The sequence below is a fragment of the Camelus ferus genome, chromosome 8 (assembly GCF_009834535.1).
Source record: "Camelus ferus isolate YT-003-E chromosome 8, BCGSAC_Cfer_1.0, whole genome shotgun sequence".
In the NCBI taxonomy this organism is placed as follows: domain Eukaryota; kingdom Metazoa; phylum Chordata; class Mammalia; order Artiodactyla; family Camelidae; genus Camelus; species Camelus ferus.
Genome location: NC_045703.1, coordinates 74,426,482 through 74,448,696, shown reverse-complemented (window position 1 = coordinate 74,448,696; position 22,215 = coordinate 74,426,482). Strand labels below are relative to the sequence as shown.

At 46.3% G+C, this 22,215-nt stretch overlaps 1 protein-coding gene across 13 annotated transcripts in view; it reads right to left on the bottom strand.

Moving 5' to 3' along the window:
- Positions 1-22,215, bottom strand: part of FAM120B (family with sequence similarity 120B) — a 72,950-nt gene that overhangs the window by 6,671 nt on the left and 44,064 nt on the right. For 5 of the 13 annotated variants that reach the window (XM_032485405.1, XM_032485408.1, XM_032485409.1 and 2 more), the window contains 5 exons: positions 20,617-20,823; positions 19,166-19,274; positions 15,901-15,993; positions 12,757-12,808; positions 10,829-12,017 (listed from right to left, as the gene is read on the bottom strand). In XM_032485405.1, coding sequence (XP_032341296.1) covers positions 12,768-12,808; positions 15,901-15,993; positions 19,166-19,274; positions 20,617-20,823 — 450 coding nt within the window. In that variant the 3' untranslated portion in view covers positions 10,829-12,017; positions 12,757-12,767. Of the gene's footprint in view, positions 1-10,828; positions 12,018-12,756; positions 12,809-15,900; positions 18,810-19,165; positions 19,275-19,512; positions 19,560-20,616; positions 20,824-22,215 lie in introns of those variants that run through there. The other 8 variants (XR_004322177.1, XR_004322176.1, XR_004322174.1 and 5 more) reach the window with 8 other exon arrangements.

Sequence of the window (22,215 nt, the reverse complement as noted above, 5' to 3'; positions counted from 1 at the left end):
GCACCGCCAGGTCGAGCACGGCGGCGTGCGAGCCCAGGCTGAAGCACCGCGTTCAGCTCTTTCCCCACCAGCGCCCCCACCCCAACAAACGGCAGGCGTCAGCTGGACCGCGAGGTGCCAAGCGCGTCTTCTGAGCCCGCCTGCTCTTCCTACTGAGGACAGGTTCTTAAACTGAGGGCCTGGGCGTGTGGAGGGCCTGTTGGGTGCACCTCCCTCCCTGCCATGTGTGTCTGCATGCGTGTGCAGCAGCTGACTGTGGATGGGGAGGAATCCAGGATGAGCTAAAGCCAAGCTGGGTCTACCTGGCCTGACACCACTGACCACATGCTTGTCACATGTGACTCCAGGTGGCCCTCGGTGCTCACCACCACCCTTGTCTTGTGGGGCATTCTTGCCTTGGTGACATTGAAGGTGCTGACCCTTCTTCCAAAATGCTCTTGCTCACAACCCAGGGCTGTCACTGCCTCGCCCCTCCTCGGGTGGCTCTCCATCGGCCTCATCCTTCCCACAGAGCAGTAGGCGCGGGTGCCCCAGGTGTTACTGCTAGTTCTCTACAACTTGCTGCACCGGGTCACTGCTGTGACTCTCCAGCTTCTGTTCCCGGCTCCTGCGTTGTGGATGCATGGGAGCATGTGCTCACCGTGTGTGTGTGCATGTGAGTGCTCACTGTGTGTGTATACACGTGCGTGCTTTGTGTGCGTGTGCTCAGTGTACATGTGCGTGCATGTGCTGTGTGTGTGTGCTCACCGTGTGTGTGCTGTGTACAGGTGCATGTGCTCTCTGTGCTCATTGCGTGTGCATACCATGTGTACTTGTGCTCACCATGTGTGCACATGCCCACCGTGTGCTCACCATGTATATGTGCATGTGTGCATGCTGTGTGCTCACCGTGCATGTGTGCATGTACTCACCATGTGTGTGCTCACCATGTGTGCATGTGTGTGTTCTCCATGTGTGCACATGCACACATATACACGCCCTCTTATGTCATCTCGGGGAGAGGAGGTGACGAGACCCCCACGGAGGAAGTCAAGGTGGAGCAATCTGGTGAGCACCCCCCCCCCCCCCAACGGAGCAGGTGGCAGAGCAGAAGCTGAGCAAGGTTGTCCTTCCGGCTCTAATCCCATGTGGGCATCAGCGCCTCCGTCCCACAGACCTGCTCCTGCCGTGCCCCCCAGGCTGTTCTCCTGAGTTTCCAGCTTAATGTACAGAAACCTTCAAACATGTCAGGAACCTGGGGTGATCCCAGGGCACTTCTCCACTGCCTCCCTCACCAGGTTCCAACGGTCACTCAGAGGTTCAGATTTTCTCAACTGCATCATCCCTTCAGTGCCTCCAGGAGAAACCAGAGGTCCGCTTGTCTTAGGAAACTGACTGACCAGTGAATGCGCAAAGGATTCCAGTATCAGTGACTGAGGGGACAGTGGGGAGAGCCCCGCCAGGCATAGACTTGCAGTCACCTTTTTAATGCCTGACTCTTAAACAAGAGCGGGCACTCAACAATTGCCTGGTATTTGAGGGAAAAAATCTGAAACAAACAAACAAGCACACAGAAACAGAAACTTGGGAGAGCAGTCTATGAAGGAAGAAGGAAAAATAAAACTACAGGTATAACCAATCTCCTCAGATGGGAGAGGAAATGTGCAATCACGGCACAGAACGACAGTTGAGCTCTCGGAATTTAAATCTGCAAAATTAAAGAATTAATAGAAAGGATGGAAGACGGAGTTGAGGAAATTTCCCACAAAGAAGAGTAAAAAGATAAAAGATATAGGAGAGAAAATATAAGACAACCATAGGACCAGACCGCTGTGTCTAAGCTCTGAGACGCACAAATGGCAGGAAGAGGACCATGAAAGGGATCATTTGAGAAAAGTGTCCTGGATCTGAAAGATGTGAACTAGCCTTGTGCTGCTGTGCACATAGCAGGTGGGGCGCGTTGGGATGGGCTGGCCCCCCACCCTCTCTGAGCAGAGGGTGCCCTCAGAAGCCCTTACAGGTGGTCAGGGGAGCGCCGAGCAGGGGCCCAGTGGGACAGCCACACCCAAGGCCTTTCCTTAGAAGCTCACCCTCGCTGACCTCCTCAGAGTGGAGGACCCACTTCCCTCACCACAGGCCAGAGACTCAGCCTGGAGAGGTTGTTAAACTAACTAAACAAGGAGGCCTTTAGACTGAGTCTAATGCCTTAGCAGCCTAAGTAAGCAAACCAAAACTATGACCCTGACATGCCTCGGAATTAAGAAATCAAAGCATACAGACGACCCACCACAACAGTCCACTCAGTCTCCTCCTCTCTGGACAGGCCTTCCCTCGGCTCCTCCCGTGAAGCCTCCGACCAGATTCAGGTTTGGTACTGCTCAATTCAAATTGATTTGAAGCAGGTGTGGCCAAACTTAATTTTGACGACGTCTAATTCTTCTGTTTGTCTTTGCTTTTGTGGGCTGTGCTTTTAGTGTTGTATCTAGGAGGTCACTCCCAAACCCAACACCATGAAGATTCCCCCCATGTTTTCTTTAAAGAGCTCATGAGTCTATGTCTTTGATCCATTTTGAATTAACTTTTTTATATGGTGTGAGGTGTGGGTTCAGCTTCATTCTTCTGCATGGGGTATCCAGTTTCCCCACAGCATTACTGACTTAGGAATACATTTAAATAAGATGCTTCTGTGAATGGAATTGCTTTCTTGATTTCCTTCTCAGACTGTGCATTGTTGGTGGATAGAAACACAACAGATTTTTGTCTGTTAGTCTTACATCCTACAACTCTGTTGAGTTTATTAGTTCTAGGAGCTTTGGGGTTTTCTATATACAGGACCACGGCATCTGTTGCTAGAGACGGTTTTAAGTCTTCCTTTCTAATTTGGACCCCTTTATGTCTTTTTCTCACGTAACTGCGCTGGCTGGAGCCTCCAGCACAGTGCAGGACAGGGGTGGTGAGAGTGGCATCCTTGTCTGGCTCCGGATTACGGGAGGGCTTTCAATTTGCACCGCTGAGTATGATGTTAGTGGAGTTTTCACGAATAGTCTCCACTGCGTTTAGGAATTTTACTTCTGTTACCGGTTTTGGAGAGTTTTTATCATGAAAGAATCCTGGGTTATGTCCAGTGTCTTTACCACATCAGTTGAGATGATCAAGTGCTTTTTCCTTTTCATTCTATTAATGTGATACATGACATTAATTGGTTTTCTCATGTTGAACCATCCTCTCATTCCTGGAATAGATTCCACTTGGTCATCGTGAAAATCTTTTTTAATATGCTTTTGGATTTAATTTGCTAATATTTTGTTGAGGACTTTCACATCTATATTCATAAGGGATATTGGTTTTTAATTTTCCTTTCCTGTGATGCTTTAGCATCAGGTAAACTCTAGCCTCACTGAATGAACTAGGAAGTGCTCTCTTCACTGTTTTTGAGTTTGAGAGGGACTGGTATCAATTCTCCCAACGTTTGTAGAATTAAGCAGTGAAACCATCCAGTCCGGAACTTTTCTCCTCTGTGGGATGTTTCTGACTATGACTCAGTCTCTACTTACTTAAAGATCTCTTGAGATTTTCTATTTCATCTTGAATCAGTTTAGGTAATTTATGTGTTTCAAGGAATTTGCCCACTTCTGGGCATATAATTTTTCATAGTATGTTCTTATAATCCTTTTCATCTCTGTATAGTCAGTTGCAGTGTCCTCATTTCATTTCAGATTTTGTTTGTATCTTCTCTCTCTCTCTCTTTTTTTTTTTGTCTAGCTAAAGGTGTCTCAATTTTTCTATCTTTTCAAAGAACCAGTTTTAGGTTCCACTGATTTTATCTATTATTTTTCTATTCTCTTCTGTGTATCTCCACTCTCATCTTTACTGTTTTCAAACTTGAGTTAATGTGCTCCTTTTTCTTTCGATGTGTCTTCTTTTACATCTGGGCATCTTTAGCTATACGCTTCCTGCAGAGCACTGCCATCACTGCACCCCTTAGGTTTTGGTATTTTGTGTTTCCATTTTATTTGCCTCTAAGCATTTTCTAATTTTCCTTGTAATTTCTACTATGACCTACTGGTTCATTAGTAGTATGTTGTTTAATTTCCACGTATTTGTGAATTTTCCAGTTTTTCTGCTGTTTTTGATTTCTAACTTCATCCCACTATGATCAGATAAGACACTTTATATATTTTAAAAACCTGTTGAGACTTGTTTTGTGGCCTAACCTATGACACCCGTGTGTGTTTGAGAACATGAGTGCTGTCGGGTGGACGCTCTGTACACGCCTGTTCCCCCCAGCTGGCTTCTCGTGCAGCCCTGTCCTGCCCCTCCCTTCTCACCTCCATTTGGCCGTTCTGTTCATTATTCAGAGTGGGGCACTGAAGTCCACAGCCGTTCCTTTTGAACTATTTCTCCCTTCAGTTCTGTCAGTTTTTGTCTCATGTATTTCAAGGGTCTGCTGCTTGGTGAGCAAGTGTTTGTCATATACATCTTCTTGCTGCATGGAGACTTTTATTAATACAGAATGTCTTCTTTGTCTCTTGTAAACCATATTGACATAGTTTATTTTGTCTGATATTCAAAAAGCCATCTCAGCTCTCCTTTGTTACTATATGAACGGAGTATCTTTCCCCATCTTTTCCCTTTCAACAGTTTGTGTCTTTGGATTTAAAGTGAATTTCTCAAAGAGAGCATACATTGTTTTTTAAATCTGTTCTGCCAATCTCTATCTTTTAATTGGAGAGCTTAATCCATTTATATTTAATTACTGATAGGAGGGACTTGTAATGTTTTGCTCTTTGTTTTCCATATGCTGTATAGCTTTTGGCCCTTCACTTCCTTCATTACTGCCTTCTTTTGTGTTTAGCTGATTTTTCGCAGTGACGTTTTGATTCTCATTTCCTTGTGTATATCGTCTATCAATACTACCTTTGTGGTTACCACAGGGGTTACATCCTAAGGTTAGAATATTCTAAATAGAACTTATACCAATATAACTTCAGTAGCATGTAAAACCCTGTGTGTGTGGTGAGAACACTTAAGACCTATTATTCTCTTAGCAAATTTCAAGTGTACATTATTATCAATATGGTCACCATGCTGTACATTTTATCTCTGGAACTTAGTCATCTTATAACTGGAAGTATATATATTTTGACCTACATTCCCTATTTACCCAACCCTCCAGCCCCTGGCAACCACCATACTACTCTCAAAGTCCAACATTTAGATTCCACATATATCTGATATCATGCAATATTTGTCTTTTTGTGTCTGGCTTGTCTCACTTAGAATAATGTCCTACAAGTTCATCCACATTGCCACAAATGACATTATGTCCTTTTTTCTGGCTGGGTAATACTCCTTTGGCATATATACACTACAACTTCTTTACTTACTCATCTGTCGATGGACATTTAGGTTATTTCCATGTCTTGGCTCTTGTAAATAGTGCTATGAACACTGGGGTGCAGATATCTCTTTGAGATACTGATTTCATTTCCTTTGAATATATATAAACCTAGAATTGAGACTGCTGGATCATATGGTAGTTTTAATTTTTTGAGGATCCTCCATACTGTTTTCCACAGGGCTGCACCAATTTACATTTCCACCAGCAGTGCACGAGGGTTCCCTTTTCTCCACATCCTCAGCAACACCTATTATCTCTTGTCTTTTTGATGACAGCCATCCTGACAGGTGTGAGGTGACATCTTACTGTGGTTTTGGTTTGCGTTTTCTTGATGATTAGTGATGCTGAGCATCTTTTCTTTTTCTTTTTTTTTTTTTTAAACATTTTTTATTGATTTATAATCATTTTACAATGTTGTGTCAAATTCCAGTGTTCAGCACAATTTTTCAGTCATTCATGGACATATACACACTGTCACATTTTTTTCTCTGTGAGTTATCATAACATTTTGTGTATATTTCCCTGTGCTATACAGTGTAACCTTGTTTATCTATTCTACAATTTTGAAATCCCAGTCTATCCCTTCCCACCCTCCACCCCCCGGTAACCACAAGTCTGTATTCTCTGTCTGTGAGTCTATTTCTGTCTTGTACTTACGCTTTGTTTTTGTTTGTTTGTTTTTGTTTTTGTTTTTTTGATTCCACATATGTGCGATCTCATATGGTATTTTTCTTTCTCTTTCTGGCTTACTTCACTTAGAATGACATTCTCCAGGAGCATCCATGTTGCTGCAAATGGCATTATGTTGTCGGTTTTTATGGCTGAGTAGTATTCCATTGTATAAATACACCACATCTTCTTTATCCAGTCACCTGTTGATGGACATTTAGGCTGTTTCCATGTTTTGGCTACTGTAAATAGTGCTGCTATGAACATTGGGGTGCAGGTGTCATCCTGAAGTAGGGTTCCTTCTGGATACAGCCCAGGAGCGGGATTCCTGGGTCATATGGTAAATCTGTTCCTAGTCTTTTGAGGAACCTCCACAATGTTTTCCACAGTGGCTGCACCAAACTGCATTCCCACCAGCAGTGTAGGAGGGTTCCCCTTTCTCCACAGCCTCTCCAGAATTTGTCATTTGTGGATTTTTGAATGACGGCCATTCTGACTGGTGTGAGGTGATACCTCATTGTAGTTTTGATTTGCATTTCTCTGATAATTAGTGATATTGAGCATTTTTTCATGTGCCTATCGATCATTTGTATGTCTTCCTTGGAGAATTGCTTGTTTAGGTCTTCTGCCCATTTTTGGATTGGGTTGTTTATTTTTTTCTTATTGAGTCGTATGAGCTGCTTATATATTCTGGAGATCAAGCCTTTGTCGGTTTCACTTGCAAAAATTTTCTCCCATTCTGTAGGTTTTCTTCTTGTTTTACTTCTGGTTTCCTTTGCTGTGCAGAAGCTTGTAAGTTTCATTAGGTCCCATTTGTTTATTCTTGCTTTTATTTCTTCTAGGAGAAAATTTTTGAGATATATGTCAGATAATGTTTTGCCTATGTTTTCCTCTAGGAGGTTTATTGTATCTTGTCTTATGTTTAAGTCTTTAATCCATTTTGAGTTGATTTTTGTATGTGGTGTAAGGGAGTGTTCTAGCTTCATTGTTTTACATGCTGCTGTCCAGTATTCCCAACACCATTTGCTGAAGAGACTGTCTTTATTCCAATGTATATTCTTGCCTCCTTTGTCAAAGATGAGTTGACCAAAAGTTTGTGGGTTCATTTCTGGGCTCTCTATTCTGTTCCATTGGTCTATATGTCTGTTTTGGTACCAATACCATGCTGTCTTGATGACTGTAGCTCTATAGTATTGTCTGAAGTCTGGGAGAGTTATTCCTCCAGCCTCTTTCCTTCTCTTCAGTAATGCTTTGGCAATTCTAGGTCTTTGATGGTTCCATATGAATTTTATTACGATGTGTTCTAGTTCTGTGAAATATGTCCTGGGTAATTGGATAGGGATTGCATTAAATCTGTAGATTGCCTTGGGCAGTGTGGCCATTTTAACAATATTGATTCTTCCAATCCAAGAGCATGGAATATCTTTCCATTTTTTAAAGTCTTCTTTAATTTCCTTCATCAATAGTTTATAGTTTTCTGTGTATAATTCTTTCACCTCCTTGGTTAGATTTATTCCCAGATATTTTATTACTTTGGGTGCTATTTTAAAGGGGATTGTTTCTTTACTTTCTTTTTCTGTTGATTTATCGTTAGTGTAAAGAAATGCAACTGATTTTTGAACGTTAATTTTGTAACCTGCTACCTTGCTGAATTCTTCAATCAGCTCTAGTAGCTCTTGTGTGGACCTTTTAGGGTTTTCTATATATAGTAACATGTCATCAGCATATAATGACACTTTTACCTCTTCTTTTCCAATTTGGATCCCTTTTATTTCTTTCTCTTGCCTGACTGCTGTGGCTAGGGCTTCCAGGACTATGTTGAATAGGAGTGGTGATAGTGGGCATCCTTGTCTTGTCCCAGATTTTAGTGGGAAGCTTTTGAGTTTTTCACCGCTGAGCATCTTTTCATGTGTCTACTGGCCATTCATCTTCTTTGGAGAATGTCTATTCAGTTCCTTTGTCCATTTTTCACTGGGGTTATTTGCTTTTTCGCTACTTAGTTTTAAGAGCTCCTGATATATTTTAGATGTTAACCCCTTATCGTATACGGTTTGCATATATTTTCTCCCATTCTGTAGGTTACCTTTGTCCCCCCCATTATTTCCTCTGCTGTGAGGAAGGTTTTTAGTTTAATGTATTGCCACTTATTTTTACTTCAGCTTCCCATGCTTTGGCATCATATCCAAACAAAAATCACTGCCAAGATGAATGTCAGGGAGGTTATTCTCTATATTTTCTTCAAGGAGTTTTTCAATTTTATGTCTTATATTTACATCTTTAACCCATTTGGGGTTGATTTTTGTCTGTGGTATAAAGGTCCAATTTCATTACTTTGTATGTGGATATCTAGTCTTCCCAAAATCATTTATTGAAAAGACCATCCTTCCCCTCTGTGTATCCCCAGAGCCCTTGCTGAAGATCAGCAGCCCACATATACATGACGGTTTATTTCTGGGCTCTCTATTCTGTTCTACTGATCTATGTGTCTGCTTTTATGCCAACACTGTATTGTTTTGGTTACTTTAGCTTTGTAAGGTAGTTTGAAACCAGGAGATGTGATCCTCCAAGCTTTATTCTTCTTTCTCAAGATTGTTTTGACTATCTGAGGTATTTTGAGGTTCCACAAATTTTAAGATTGTTTATGTCTATAAAAATGCCATTGGAATTCTGACAGGGATTGTATTAAATCTGTAAATCACTTTGGGTAGAATGGACATTTTAACAATATTCTTCTTTCAACCCATGAACACATGATACCTTTCCATTTATTTGTGTCTTCTTCAATTTCACCTATCAGTGTTTTATAAGTTTTTGGTATACAGATGTCCCACTTCTTTGATTAACTTTATTTCTAAGTATTTTATTCTTTTTGGTGATATTATAAATAGGATTGTTTTCTTGATTTCTTTTTTGGATACTCTTATAAGTGTTTAGAAACGCAACTGATTTTTGTTTTAATTTTGTATCCTACAGCTTTACTAAATTCATTTATTAGTTCTAACATTTATTAGTTTCTTGGTGGAGTCTTTAGGATTTTCTATACATGAGATCAGGTCACCTGCAAACGGGTATTACCTTTTCTTTTCCAATGTGGATGCCTCTTATTCTTGCCTAACTGCTCTGGCTAGAATTTCCAGTGCTATGCTGCAAAGAAGTAGTGAGAGTGGGCACCCTCATCTTGTTCCTGGCCTTAGAGGGAAAGCTTTCAACATTTCATTGTTATGTATGATATTAGCTGCGGGCCTGCCATATGTGGCCTTCATTATGTTGAGGTATGTTCCTCCTACGTTTAATTTTTTGAAAGTTTTTATCATGAAAGGATATTAAAAGATACATATATAAGTAGATATAAACACAAATGTGTAAATGTAAATGTATAAAGAAAACACTAATAGAAATAAAGGGAGAAAGAGACAGCAACAGGAAAGTAGAAGGGGGGGCGTCAGCAAAGAAACGCCGAACTCGAACTACACTTTACACCAGGTGGACCCGCAGCGCATTCCATCCGACAAGAGCACAATACACAGAATACTCTCCAGGATGGAGCACATGTTAGGCGACAAAAGAAGTGTTAAAAACTTAAGACAACTAAAGTTGCATCAAGAGTATTTTCTGATCACAGTGGTATGAAACTAGAAATCAGTAAGAGAAGGAAACTTGGAAAAGTCACAAATCTGTGGAAATTAACACACTTTTTAACAACCAATGCGTCAAGGAAGAAACCAAAAAGAAAATCAAAAAGCATCTTCAGGCAAACAAAAATGGAAATGGCAATTTACAACATACAAAAACGTATGGTATGGGATGCAACAAAAGCCGTTCTAAGAGAAAAGTTTATAGAAAAATAGAAAGATCTCAAATAAACCACCTAACTTTACATTTCAAGGAACTAGGAAAAGAATATACTAAGCCTAAAGATAGCAGAAGGAAGTAATAAAAGATTAGAGCAGAAATAAATGAACTAGAGACGAGAAATTCAATTTAAAAAAGAGCAATGAAACTTTTTTTTTAAAAAGATAAACAAAACTGACAACCCTTTAGGTAGACCAACCAAAAGAGAAATGGCTCAGAAAAAATTACAGAGAAGAATGAGATATAACTGATACTACAGAAATAAAAGGGGTTGTAAGTGACTACAGTGAATAATTATACAATTAGATAACCCAGGTAAAATGGGTATATTCCTGGGAACTTAAAATTTACCAAGGCTAAATCATGATGAAACAGAAAATCTGAACAAACCAATCAATGAGAAAGGAGATTGAGTCAGTAATCAAAAACCTCCCAACAAAAGCTCTTGCACGGGTGAATTCTACTAAACGTTTAGAGAAGAATTAGTGCCAATCTTTCTCAAACTCTTCCAAAACATGGAAGGAAAAGGAACACTTCCAAATGCACTTACAAGGCCAGCATTACCCTGGTCCCAAAACCAGACAAGGACATCACAAGAAAAAGAAAATTACAGGCCAATATCCTTAACGAACATAGATGCAAAAATCCTGAACAAAATATGAGCAAGCCAAATTCAACAATACATTAAAAAAATCACACACCATGATCAGTTGGGATTTACTCCAGGGATGCAAGGACAGTTCAACGTCCTGAAATCAGTCAGTGTGATGCAGCACGTTAACAAAATAAAGAATAAAAATCGTACGGTCATCTCAATAGATGCAGAAAAATCATCAGACAAAATTCAACATTCTTTTTCTTCAGAAAGATCCCAATATGTTGGATGATGAAATGTCTTCCAAACAATGAAAGAAATGTGAAATTATATTTAGTTATGAGTAATAAACATACCGTTTATTTTCATTTCTAAACTAATATGTGGAAATTTCATCAGAAGACTTGGCTGCAAAGGTAATTTACAGAACATCAGAATTACAAAAAAATCACTGCATTGGTTTTTCACATATAATACAGATTATACCACTCGATGGCTTACTTAAGTTTGCTAACTGGTGACAAATATTTTACTGACAAGTTAGAATTTACATATTATGAAGAGGGAAAACAATATTCATTGACGTCTACTCTTTCAGTCTTTAAGGCATGAGAAATTTATTTCAAAGTTATACAAATAAACAGCAAAGAAATGAAACTTCAAGAAGCAGTAGTAGTCTCAAGCTGGCAAAAATGACAGGAATAGAATGTTAAAATTTAGATAGGAAACACTCATATAAGTGGAATGAAAAAAATCTATTTCCAAAGCTGGGAAACAAGGGTGTAGGTCCTACAGGCTGCATGGAAAGTAACTAGATACATAGTGTCCTTCAGGAGGAGCTGCAGAGAGTAGCGAGGATACTTCAAATGTAAGAGCCACAAGTTTATTAAAGTATCAGGAGACTGTATCCCTGTTTTGGTAAATACTAGATGGGGTTTTAAAACATGACAAAGCCAGGAGCCACCAGCTGTCAGTCAGGGTACCGCACTATGTGGAGAGACAAACTGGGCTGCATACGCTCAGGGCTTACCCTGTTTTTAAGGACATGAACTGGAAGGACTCGTCCTGTGAACACCAGTGAGCATTTCTGAGTGCTGGGCTATCCTGAGTCATGGAGTGTGGCCCCGCAGGGGACCTGCTAGTCACACCAGCTCTCCAGGCCTGAAGGAGGCAGCTAGGAATGGAGGGCCAGTCTTCCAAACTTAACCTAGATTTTCTTCCACTACCAACACCCTGGAGGTTGAGCTCAGAGCAATTTGGGGCTTAAAACTCAATTCTTGGGTTATCTGCAAATTCTTCTATGAAAGGGGTTGCTCTGAACTTGGATTCACTTAAAGTATTTTTCAACAGCAAGAGCCCCTCCATGCTCACACACAAAGAGCAGCGAGTGCCCATCCGTCAGTGGCACAGTACGTGGGGCGTCCCGACTCAGCCACTGCCATCTCTCCACACGTCCTGTGGGTGTCCTGTCAGGTGCCTGGGGTCTTCGCACGCACTGCTGTGACCAATTCTAAGCTGAGCCTGCAAACACAGGATGAAAAGGACGACACAGCAGAAACAGAACCGTGAGCCGCACACTGCCACGGTCCCATGCTGAGCTACCTCTCCCAGCAGGAAGGTGAGGAGAAAGTCGTCATCTCTTTCTCGACACATAGACTTCTGAGGACCAGGAAGACACACTGTTGGCAACTTTGCTTTTGGTTAGATCTGATATTAGAAAACAATCTTAGGAACATGATGTAGCCATTAGATACCATGTCTTGAAAGACTAGATGATCTGGGAAACATCCTCACAATATAGCGTTAAAGTTAAAAAAACAGGGTACAGTAAGATTCCAACTCATTAACAAAAACCAACCATGCCTGTGTCCACAGGTGAAGAGACAGGTATGAGGGTGTTCACAATGACTGTCTGGAGCCATGGAATCAGGCACAACTGCTGAAAATAAGCTAACAAAAGCTTTTTTATGTGACGAGGGAAGCGACTGAAAAGGGCGTTTTCCTTTTCATGTGATGCTGGGTCTGGAATCTCAGAGAAGACAGGCAGGTTCTGAGTACTCCCCCTGAAGGAGGTGCTGGGCGTGAAAGCTGGACTCTGCACCTTTTCTGGAGGAAGCAAGCTCATGAAAACTGTTAACTTACTCAATGTTGGGAACATTTCACGTTTGAATTCTTTTAGTGCTTGGCACTTGATATGAATGCAGACATTTTACCACCATCTTTAATAAAACCAATCTGAAGATGTAAGTGGTGAACTCACCCAGAAGATGACTAGTATCTTCTCCACTGGTCAGGCTCATGCTGTCTACTTCCTGTACCAGACAGACATGAAAACAGAAACTAAGTCTCTCTAAAGTTCAAACAGAAGGAAACGGCACACTTCTACACGTGCGCAAGAACAACATCCGAACAAGAAAACAAATGCATGTGTGTATATGCGTGACTGGAACGCTGTGCTGTACACCAGAAACCGACACACTGTAACTGAATTCAATTAGAAAAAGATAACAGAACATAGTATTACGAGGGTGGTAGATAAGTAATAATGCAGCTGTATTAAATTATTAAAAGTAATAAAAACAAATTCTGAAAAGCATTAAAAAAAAAACAAAAAAGAACAACATCCGAGCTGTATGTGGGGCCAGAACTCTTCCTCTTTTCGGTTGTGGCCACCTGGCATTACAGGGCTATCTCATGACTTCCCTCAGAGTACGATGCGCTCACTGAGCAGACAGGCAGCACTACCAGTGCAAGGGGCTGTCAAAGCCGCTCCTCGGACTCCAGCCCCGACCACCAGCACTGAATATCAACGGTCAGCTCCGCCACTGGCGTCTGGAAGTGGGCCCTCAGGTGCACATGGCCCACCAGGGACATTCTGCCAAGGATGGAAAACACGGCGTGTGGCTCTCTCCAGAACTGAGCCCGAGGGCAGCCGCCCACTTTCTGCCTCCCGCTGGGCGGGAGTGACAGGCAGAGAGTCAGGAGAGAGCCGTCCCACAAGTAACACAGGTGGTGATGGCTTTTCACGTTGAAGGTCCAACACCTCCTACAAAGGGGTGATGCGGCCTGCCCTCACACCCCTGGGATGGGGGGGGGGGATGACAGGCAGGTCACAGCGGTGGCCCTGCCTTGTTATCACAGATGATCAGAGGTAGCTTTACAACAGCCCAGGCCTCCGACAGAATTACCAGAGAAGTGAAACCTGAAGAAATCACAGGCAAATTTGTAGCTACTGACTGTGGAATGTCACACGTCATTTCTCACCAACTGCAGGGAGAGGTTCAGTGTCCTCACTTTAGCTGCTGGCCAGCATTTTAAAAGCTCCGGAAGCCTTGAAGTCTTCCTCCTCACCCCCTGCCCCCGGCGAGTGGAGGTTCACACCCTGCTGGTCAGGGGCTCCACCCCAGTTCCCCCTACCCAGGTGGAGCAGGCTCCCCCCACCGCCTCTCACCAGGCCAGGGTGGCCCTGGGAATCCTCCCAATGTTTTGGCAGCAACTCTCATTCTGAGGCATTTTTAGTTTTTCACTAACACGAAGAATTCTGCCTATTAACTCTGTCCTGGAAATAGTGACAACTTGCTACTTGGACTCCTTCAATATCTCCAAAAAATACTAAAACGAGTTCAGAAGTAGACAAAACCCAGCAAAAAAATGTTCTGGCCAACTAAAGATGACATAATTCACAGCAGGAAACAGAAAGTGGATTTCCTGACCTGAAAACGTATGTCCCGACCCAACAACACATTTTACGTGCATATGCGTGTAGGAAACACACACTTCTCATGGGAACACCTGCAACTACACAGGTGGGCGCTGCAGCAGCCCTCCTCCCCGATGTGGGCAGTGCGCAGCGCAGCCTGGTTGCTCAGTGTCCAGCACAGCAGTACCCCTCACCTGCCCCTGCCCAGACTGCACACTCTTGGCCGCGCAGAGACCGCACATCGCTGGGCACCTCTGACGCGCAGCGAATCCACATCAGTCTATCATTTTCTGGGTGCCCTGTCTGTGGTTTAGTCCTATAAGCTGCAGTCGTTTCTAAACTTAAATTTATCTCAAATACACTTGAAACAATGGAAAAGAGGCACTTTTCCTGCTCTGGGCTACGCTGCACATGTAACTACTCAGATGACTTTGCTGGCAGTGGAGTGGGAGTAGCCCTGGGCATGCTCTGGACCAGAGAGTCAGAGAGCAGAATGTTACAGTTTTATCTGGAAGCTTCAGATACAGTGTGATCTGGGAGGGGAGGTACCCGCAGAGTAGAGCTGCTTCAAAAGAACACTGGAAGCAACTGTGAACTAAGTGTGGCAGCTCCCCCCCACCCGCCCTGGGGACGAGCATTTCAAGAACAGTCATCATAAACTTTGGCCTCACAGAACCGTACGGCGCCCTCCCGACATCTGCTACGTGTGCAGATCCCACCAAGAACAAGAGGAAATACTCAGACCCCCACCAGGCGAGCAGTCCCCACACAGCCCGACTCGAGCACCACGCAGCAACCTGACGCAGGGCAGCCGCAGTGCCACTCACAGAAACACCATCCGATTAAAGCAAAGCGTCTGCGTAGGGCAATCTGTGAGACCTCTGTGCGTTCCAGAGGTTGCCAAAGTAGAAGAAAAACTAAATTAAAGGCATGTTTGCTTTTGGAAGGATAAAATCATAAATCTTAGGTAATTTAAAAGCTTATACAGTCTGAGGGGAGGGTAGAGCTCAGTGATAGAGCACATGCTTAGCATGCACGAGGTCCTGGGTTCAATCCCCAGTTACCTCCCTTAAAAAAATAAATAAACTTAATTACCTCCCCCTTAAAAAAAAAAAGGAAAAAAAAAGCAATATAATTAAAAAATAAATAATAAAAAAAATAAAAGCTTATACAGTCTGGCTCTCAGAACTGTGAGAAATTTGAACTTAAATACCAATGTGACTTTTCCTGTGTATTTAAAATGTAAATCACTACACACAAAATTCAGCTTTGTGTGTTAAAACCAGGTATCTGCATTACACATGTAAGAAGTAAAGGATTCATCTGATTTCCCAGATCACACTGCAAGGCTCTTAGGTATGTGAGCCAAGTCACAGAAACTACGACAATGCTCCCGCTGGTGGGACACCACTTTACTGGGACGACGCATGTGCAGGCAGCCTCTACAAGTATTCCCTTGAGAAAATTGTAAGAAACTGGGTCTTGGATAGATGAACAGACTGAGAGGAACGAACCGAGCGCAAGGAGCAGAGGCAGGCAGAGCAGTGACCTGTACCAGTGCATTTATCTGTTCGTTTACATGTAAACACACAACCTATTTCCAAAACAGACACAGAGCAGTCAGTCTCCAGCAAAGTGTAGCACTCAACCACCCTCCCACCCCCACCCCCCACCGTGGGCGGTGCCACCCTGCTGACCTCTTACCTGGCCCCTGGTCTCTCCAGTGCTGTCCTTGGCCAGACCGGCTGTGCCCGGAGCTCGTCCTGTGGGAGCTGGAGCCCTGCCGTCCCCACCGCCCTGTGGGGACATGTGATGTGCACATTAGATGCCTAACCCCGCGTTATGTCTGAGAGTGGAGCAATGCGGTCCTGGCCCGGCAGCTATCAAACTTCTGGTGTCCTTAAAAATCACAAGAAAAGCCCGTGAAAAATGCAGATTCCTGGGTCACCACGCCAGGGCCAGGTTGGGTCAGGAGAGGGTGCTGGTGATGGGCAGGCACTCTGTCACATCCCCCGCAGTGGGACAAGCAGCTGTCTCTGCCTCCCAGGCGAACGGCTGCCTGGGTGTGGGGCACACACAGCTGGAGGTCAGGACACCAGCATCCGGGGCTCTGGGACCTGGCCAGCCTGGCCACGCTGTCCTTGAACTGAACACAGAACTGTCTCAACCTAAATCTCCTCTCCGAAACTCCTAAACCCTGATATCTTCTGTTTGTCTCTATTAAAGTTCAGCACAAGCAAGTCTACGTACGTATCTAAATGTGATTTTAAAAAACATCCTGGTATTTCATGCTGCTCCATAAAGAATGACAGCCAAGGCCACCAGGCCGCAGGGGGGAACCAGCGCTCTGCAGCCACGGGAAGCAGCTACCCGCGATCCGGCCCCATGGCCCCTGCCCTCAGCGCACACTCTGCTGGCTGTGGGAGGGGGGCTGCTTAACGTGCCTGGGACGAGTTCCGGGAGCGGGGGCAGCGCGGCTGGGACCCCCAGTGGCTCCCTCACCGTCACCTGGGCTGCGAGGCCTGCAAGCTGCCGCTGGGGCTCCAGGCCTCCCCGTACTGTCTGCAGACGCTTCCCTAAAAGCATGCTTTGGGTCATGTCACTTCAGACATCTGCAAAAGCTCCCCAATCTGCTGCGGCTAAAAAAGTGAAGACTCACAAGCCTCCACCGTCTCACCCCTACCTGCCTCCCAGCCTCTTCTCCTGCTCCCTCCAGACCCCCTGTATCCAACCACCAGCTGTCTTCCAGAAACACCACTTCCCTGCTGCAGCTTCAGCCCTTTCCTTCCTCACCACTGTAAACCCAAATTCTCCAAGTGCTCAAAGCCTCAGGAGAACCAAACTTCCACGATCTGCCTGCCAGGACAGCGCCCACATCTCTGCCCCTCAGCGCCGGCTCGCAGGGCCGCCTGGTCACCCCCAGGACTCCGAGTCCACACAGGCGCAGGGAACTCAGACCCGGGGCGGGTGGCCAAGTCTCGGAGGTGCCCCCAGCACCTGTGCGCAGCACCCCACCGGCTCAGACCTCAGCTGTTCTGAGCTGCTGCAGTTCACGGCGGTCGGCTCGGTGCTGGGGACACACCCACGTGGACAGGAGAGGCCAGGTATGGACCCCAGCCACACCCCACAGCCCTGCCCAGCTCAGAGATGTGGGGAAGGTGTAGCCACAGGACACGGGGCTGGGGTTCGAGGCTGAGGACTGCCACCGAGAACCTGCTGGGGGTGGGGCCCAGGGGAGGGGACCACGGACCCTCAAGCTGTATCTGCCAAGGAAATGGGGGCTCTGAGGACAAAATAAGGGCAGTCCCCAGATCAAGCACACTGACTCGTCACATCTGCTGAAGCAGCTTCCCGTAACCCGGCCTGCACATGCCTGCACACAACTGCACGCACCCTTCATCAGAAAGGGCCACACGGCTTCCCGTCGCCACTGGGAGCAGCAGGACGGCGGTGCCGCACTGCCGCGCGGCAGCTGGGAACCGCAGGCTCTCCTTAGGGCTTTCCACAAAACTCACACACACAGTCCTCTTAAGCCCAAGTGCCTGCTGAGAAATGCAGAAAGAGGCTCAGGCATTCAAATCCCAGCCACCACTGCAGCTTAAAATAGCCTGCACGCTGCCGTCTGCCTGCTTCCAGCCGGCCGGCTGGCCACTGCTCTGCTGGCAGCCTCGTTAGTGACAGGGACCCTGGGGCATGGCGCTCACAGGGCAAATGGCCTGCCTGACGAGCCACCAACAGATTCCGGAACCACCCATTTCACCTGTAAGGAACAGACTTTTGCTCTGGGGTCTCAAATGCTGTCGTTTCCAGGTGGTGGAAGGAAGCAGAGGATGGAGAAAGGGCCAGGTCCAGGAAGGAGCCTGTCGCTCTGAGGAGCAGGGAGGAGGCCGAACTCTCTCTACTCAGACCCACACACGGCACTGACTGGCAGGGGCTGCACATGACCCCAGTGCCTGACAGACCTCATGACATAAAGCTCCTCGGAATGAACCACGCGGGGCTGGTGCCCAGCAGAGCTCCTGGGGTGCGGACTTGGGGTGATTCTCTCATCCTATCAACTAAAAAGTGGGGCTGCTACAGCTGCAGGTATAGACCCTAAAGAATGAGGACACGAAAAAACAATCAAAATGAACTTATTAACAAAATAAGCTGTTCAACAAGATGTCCAACTGAAAACCAAAGAGCACCCAAATGCTGTTTCATCCATCAAAGCAGTTTAAAAACAAACTTAAACACTGTCAAGGATGGCATGACACAGAAACTAAATCCTGCTGGTGAAGGTATGAAGTGACCACCTGTTCTTAGAAAACAAGTTGCAACATTTATCTAAAATCCAATTAGGTTTCGATCCGCAATTCTGTAAATGAGGAGGCTCAATTCTAAGGAAACAACGCACAGAGACGCATCACGTGTGAAGAGGAGAGCCGGAGCCTGAGGCCGGGCCACGAGGCAAGCGCAGAGCGGCAGAGCGGCAGAGCCGGGGGCTCCGCGTGTGGCCAGTTATGCTGGGTCCGCGGCCTCAGCCGAGGAGAACGCAGACACGGCGCAGGGCGTGATCACAACGGGACAAGCGCACAGACGTCCACGCAAAACGTGTTATCTGTCACTGCTACCTGCAGGGCACAGAATTAACGGTTATTTATGTTTCCTTTCTAATTATTTCCTTTATATTCCAAGTTTCTCTCGTACACTTTTATTGTAAGAACAAATAAACCCAAAACTTTGTCAAGTAAAGGGCCATCACGAGGGGCGTGTGCACCTCCGGGACTCCTGGAGAGGTCACGCCCCCAGAGTAGAGTTCTTAACTCTTAACAGATGAGCCCTCTGAAAACTGTCTCCTAACAGGACCAGAATTTAAACTGCTGGGTAGCAGGCTAAAATCGTAATTTTGTTTCTTCTTCCCAATTCAGCCTCTTCTTGGCGTTCTTTGCCGAGAAGCTGCATGGGGCCGGGATGGGGGGGCGCCCACCTGAGTGGTGTGCACGCCAGTGCCGCCTGCTGACGACCGGTCTGTTCTCCTTCACGCAGGCCTTGCACACGATCGACTTCAGGGTGTGGAACGTGGTGAGCCGGGACCTCTGCGAACAGACCAGATGGCCAGAGGGTGTCAGACACGCTGGCAGTTGGGAGATGCAGCCACACACGTGATCACGGCCCAGCCTAACTCGAGGTCCTCGAGGACTGTTGCTCTTCTGCATGCCCGGGTAAGGGCCAGGAGCACTGACACCCTCTCTGTCCTCTGCAGGTGAGACAGCCACTTCCAAAGGGGCCTTTGGGCTCTGTCATGACATCCACGCCCCCACCGCATGGCCTTACCTGAAGCTTCTCTGCCTGTGATGCGTGACCACTTCGGCTCTTCTCAGCTGTGAGACGTGACGCGGAAACAGCAGTGTCACAGACAACGAGACCCACCCTCCCTCTCAGCTCCGTTTTTACCACTGAAAACTCCACCCTGTCGCCCCACCTTGTCCTAACCAGTAAGTGTGACCCTGCGATCACCTGTACTTGGTCAAGACACGGTGGGTGGTCGTGACTGGTTATGGACAGGCTGTGGCCTGCCGTGACCTTCCTCAGTTCTACGGTAACAAGCCACACCTGCAGGACCGTTTCCTCACTATGACTGTGGCTGCTGCTAAATTCTGAATACTCAGATTCCTGTGGCACCTGGGACTGTGTGTGTGTGTGTGCGTGTGTGTGCAGCACCAGCAACACACGGCAGATGTGTTCTATCTGACGTGACGGCATGGATGCTGCACCCTCACAGACCAGCCAGCCTCACTGACACAGGGTCCTGTGGGTATTAACACACATTCCAAATGAGCTTGGCCGTAGCTTGACTTGGAAATCTTCCAGGAGTCATGTAGCAACTGTACTTACAACGCCAGAGCAGCAGCCAATGACCCTAACTAAAGTGTAAGCCTTCAGGGAGTATTTTCACATAATAAATCACCACCACCTCTATCGGATTAGTCTGACGTCTGCAGAGGCACCTCTGCAGGTAGTGTTCACTCTTAATTCAAAAAGGGTAAAAGCAGCAAAAGCACTTGAAAACTAAAAACGTGTTAGAAGGGGTGGGATGCCTTCACCCCTCAGCACAAGTTTCAGCAGAAGCTTCGGCCACGTGGACCCTGAGGCCCAAGGCAACGGTGGCATGTTTCTGGCTTCCCAGGAGAGCACACCCCTCAACTGGGAAGGCTGCCGGAGTCTGACTGTTTTCTGTGTCAACCTCAGAGCCTGGGATGTGCGGCCCCTCAGAGGGGATTCTGCTGTTTGTTCCTGAAGGAAAGTCACCGGGGGGACAGACAGCACTGCGGGCCCTACTGACCTCCCGCCAGGGACTCTTGAGATTTCATGACGCATCTGAGCAATTGACTTCAAACCTACCAGTTACTTCTCAATGGGAGAAAGCCGTGAACTCACGTTTTGTTCTACGAGAACCGCCACAGCATGCCCTTTCTCAGACTGGAGGTACTTCTGATGAAAAAGCTTCCCATCAAACAGGTTCCAGGGCATGAAGTCGGCTGCTGTCCAGGGGAAGCCGCAGGCGCTGTTGACCAGCACCAGGGTGGTGAGGCCGCGGACCAGCAGGGAGCCCAGCTGCACAGCCCTGGGGTCAACGTGGTCCAGCTGTGGAGATCAGACACAGAAGGTGTGAGGCGGTGTTGTGCGCATGGGGCGCCGGATGGACACGGGGCACAACTGCCCTCGAGGTGGGGCCTGCTCTGTACAGACGCCCTCAGAGCTGCAAAGGCCAACGACCTGACCTGACCCACCAGGAAGGTGACGGGGCTGCAGCCTTGGGCCAGCCGTCCTCTGAGAAACTTCTTTTAACAGCAAAGACAGGGCCATTTTAGATACGACCGAGTCACTGTATGTTTTAAAATCACACTCAGTTCTAATTGTGAGCATTAATTATTAGAAATATCATTTTACCTGCATGTCTATAGTTCAAAAATAAAATGGCTTATTATCTCATAGGGTTGATGGGCTGATACTTCTCACAAGTTACGAAGGTCACTCCCACACAAAACCGTTGTTTTTGCTGTCTAACATCCCTCCTGGCCTTGGACGCAGAGGGGCTCCTGGTCGGGAGGGAAGGTGCAGGCACCGTCGCCCTCTGCCACCTGTGTTTCTGGAATTCCAGGCCTGTGCTGACCACACAAGAGAGCTGGCACCACGGGTGTCCACGTGGCGCTAACAAGGTAAGCTCAGCTCACTCTTGTCAGTGTCGGACGTGTCTGTGCTGCTCAGAGTAAACAGCAGCAATTTCAAACGTCATTATGTCCAATCGTTTATCAAGTTGAAATAAATCAGAAAAAGGGGCTGATGTTTTATCCCTTTTTAAGTCAGGTTTTGCCACACTTATTTAAAGAAAAGAAATGGGATCATCATTTTAAGGAACTGATCATGAACTGGGATCCCCCAGAGCTAACGCCCTCGACCCCATCTGCAGCACCTTCTCTCCTCTCCCCATGTCCTGGGGGCCAAGCCCCTGCCCACTGCACCCAGGCACTGTGGTTCTGTCCATCCAGAACTGCACAGTCCACGCCAGCAGCCAGGGGCCCCGTGTGATGTTTGAATCTCAGTGAAGTAAAACGAAACACTCTGCTTCTCAGATGCATCAGCCTCACTTCAAGGGTCAGGGGCCACGAGTGGCCACGTGCTGGTCAGCACAGATCCCCTGTCCAGCACTGGATGGCTGTAGCCTGAAATGCCCTACTTCCGCCAGCTCAGTTCTCCTCTGCAAACTGCCCCAGCCTCAAGAGCACTGCAGCCCTGTGAGTTGGGTGACGCCGCAGCCCCGGTTCAGTGCCTCCCACCACGGCTGCCAAGCTCAGGTGAACTGGCACAGATGCTGTACGTTTCCTGAGTGCCGGGGTGCAACTCTCTAAGTACATTTGCCTGTAATGGAGGTGATTTCTGCTCATCTCTGCTATACCTGTCTATTTTAAAGTAAATTTTAAATGAAGTATACCATCCCTCAAAAGCACAGGCCCCATGTGGACCGCCTGAATTTTC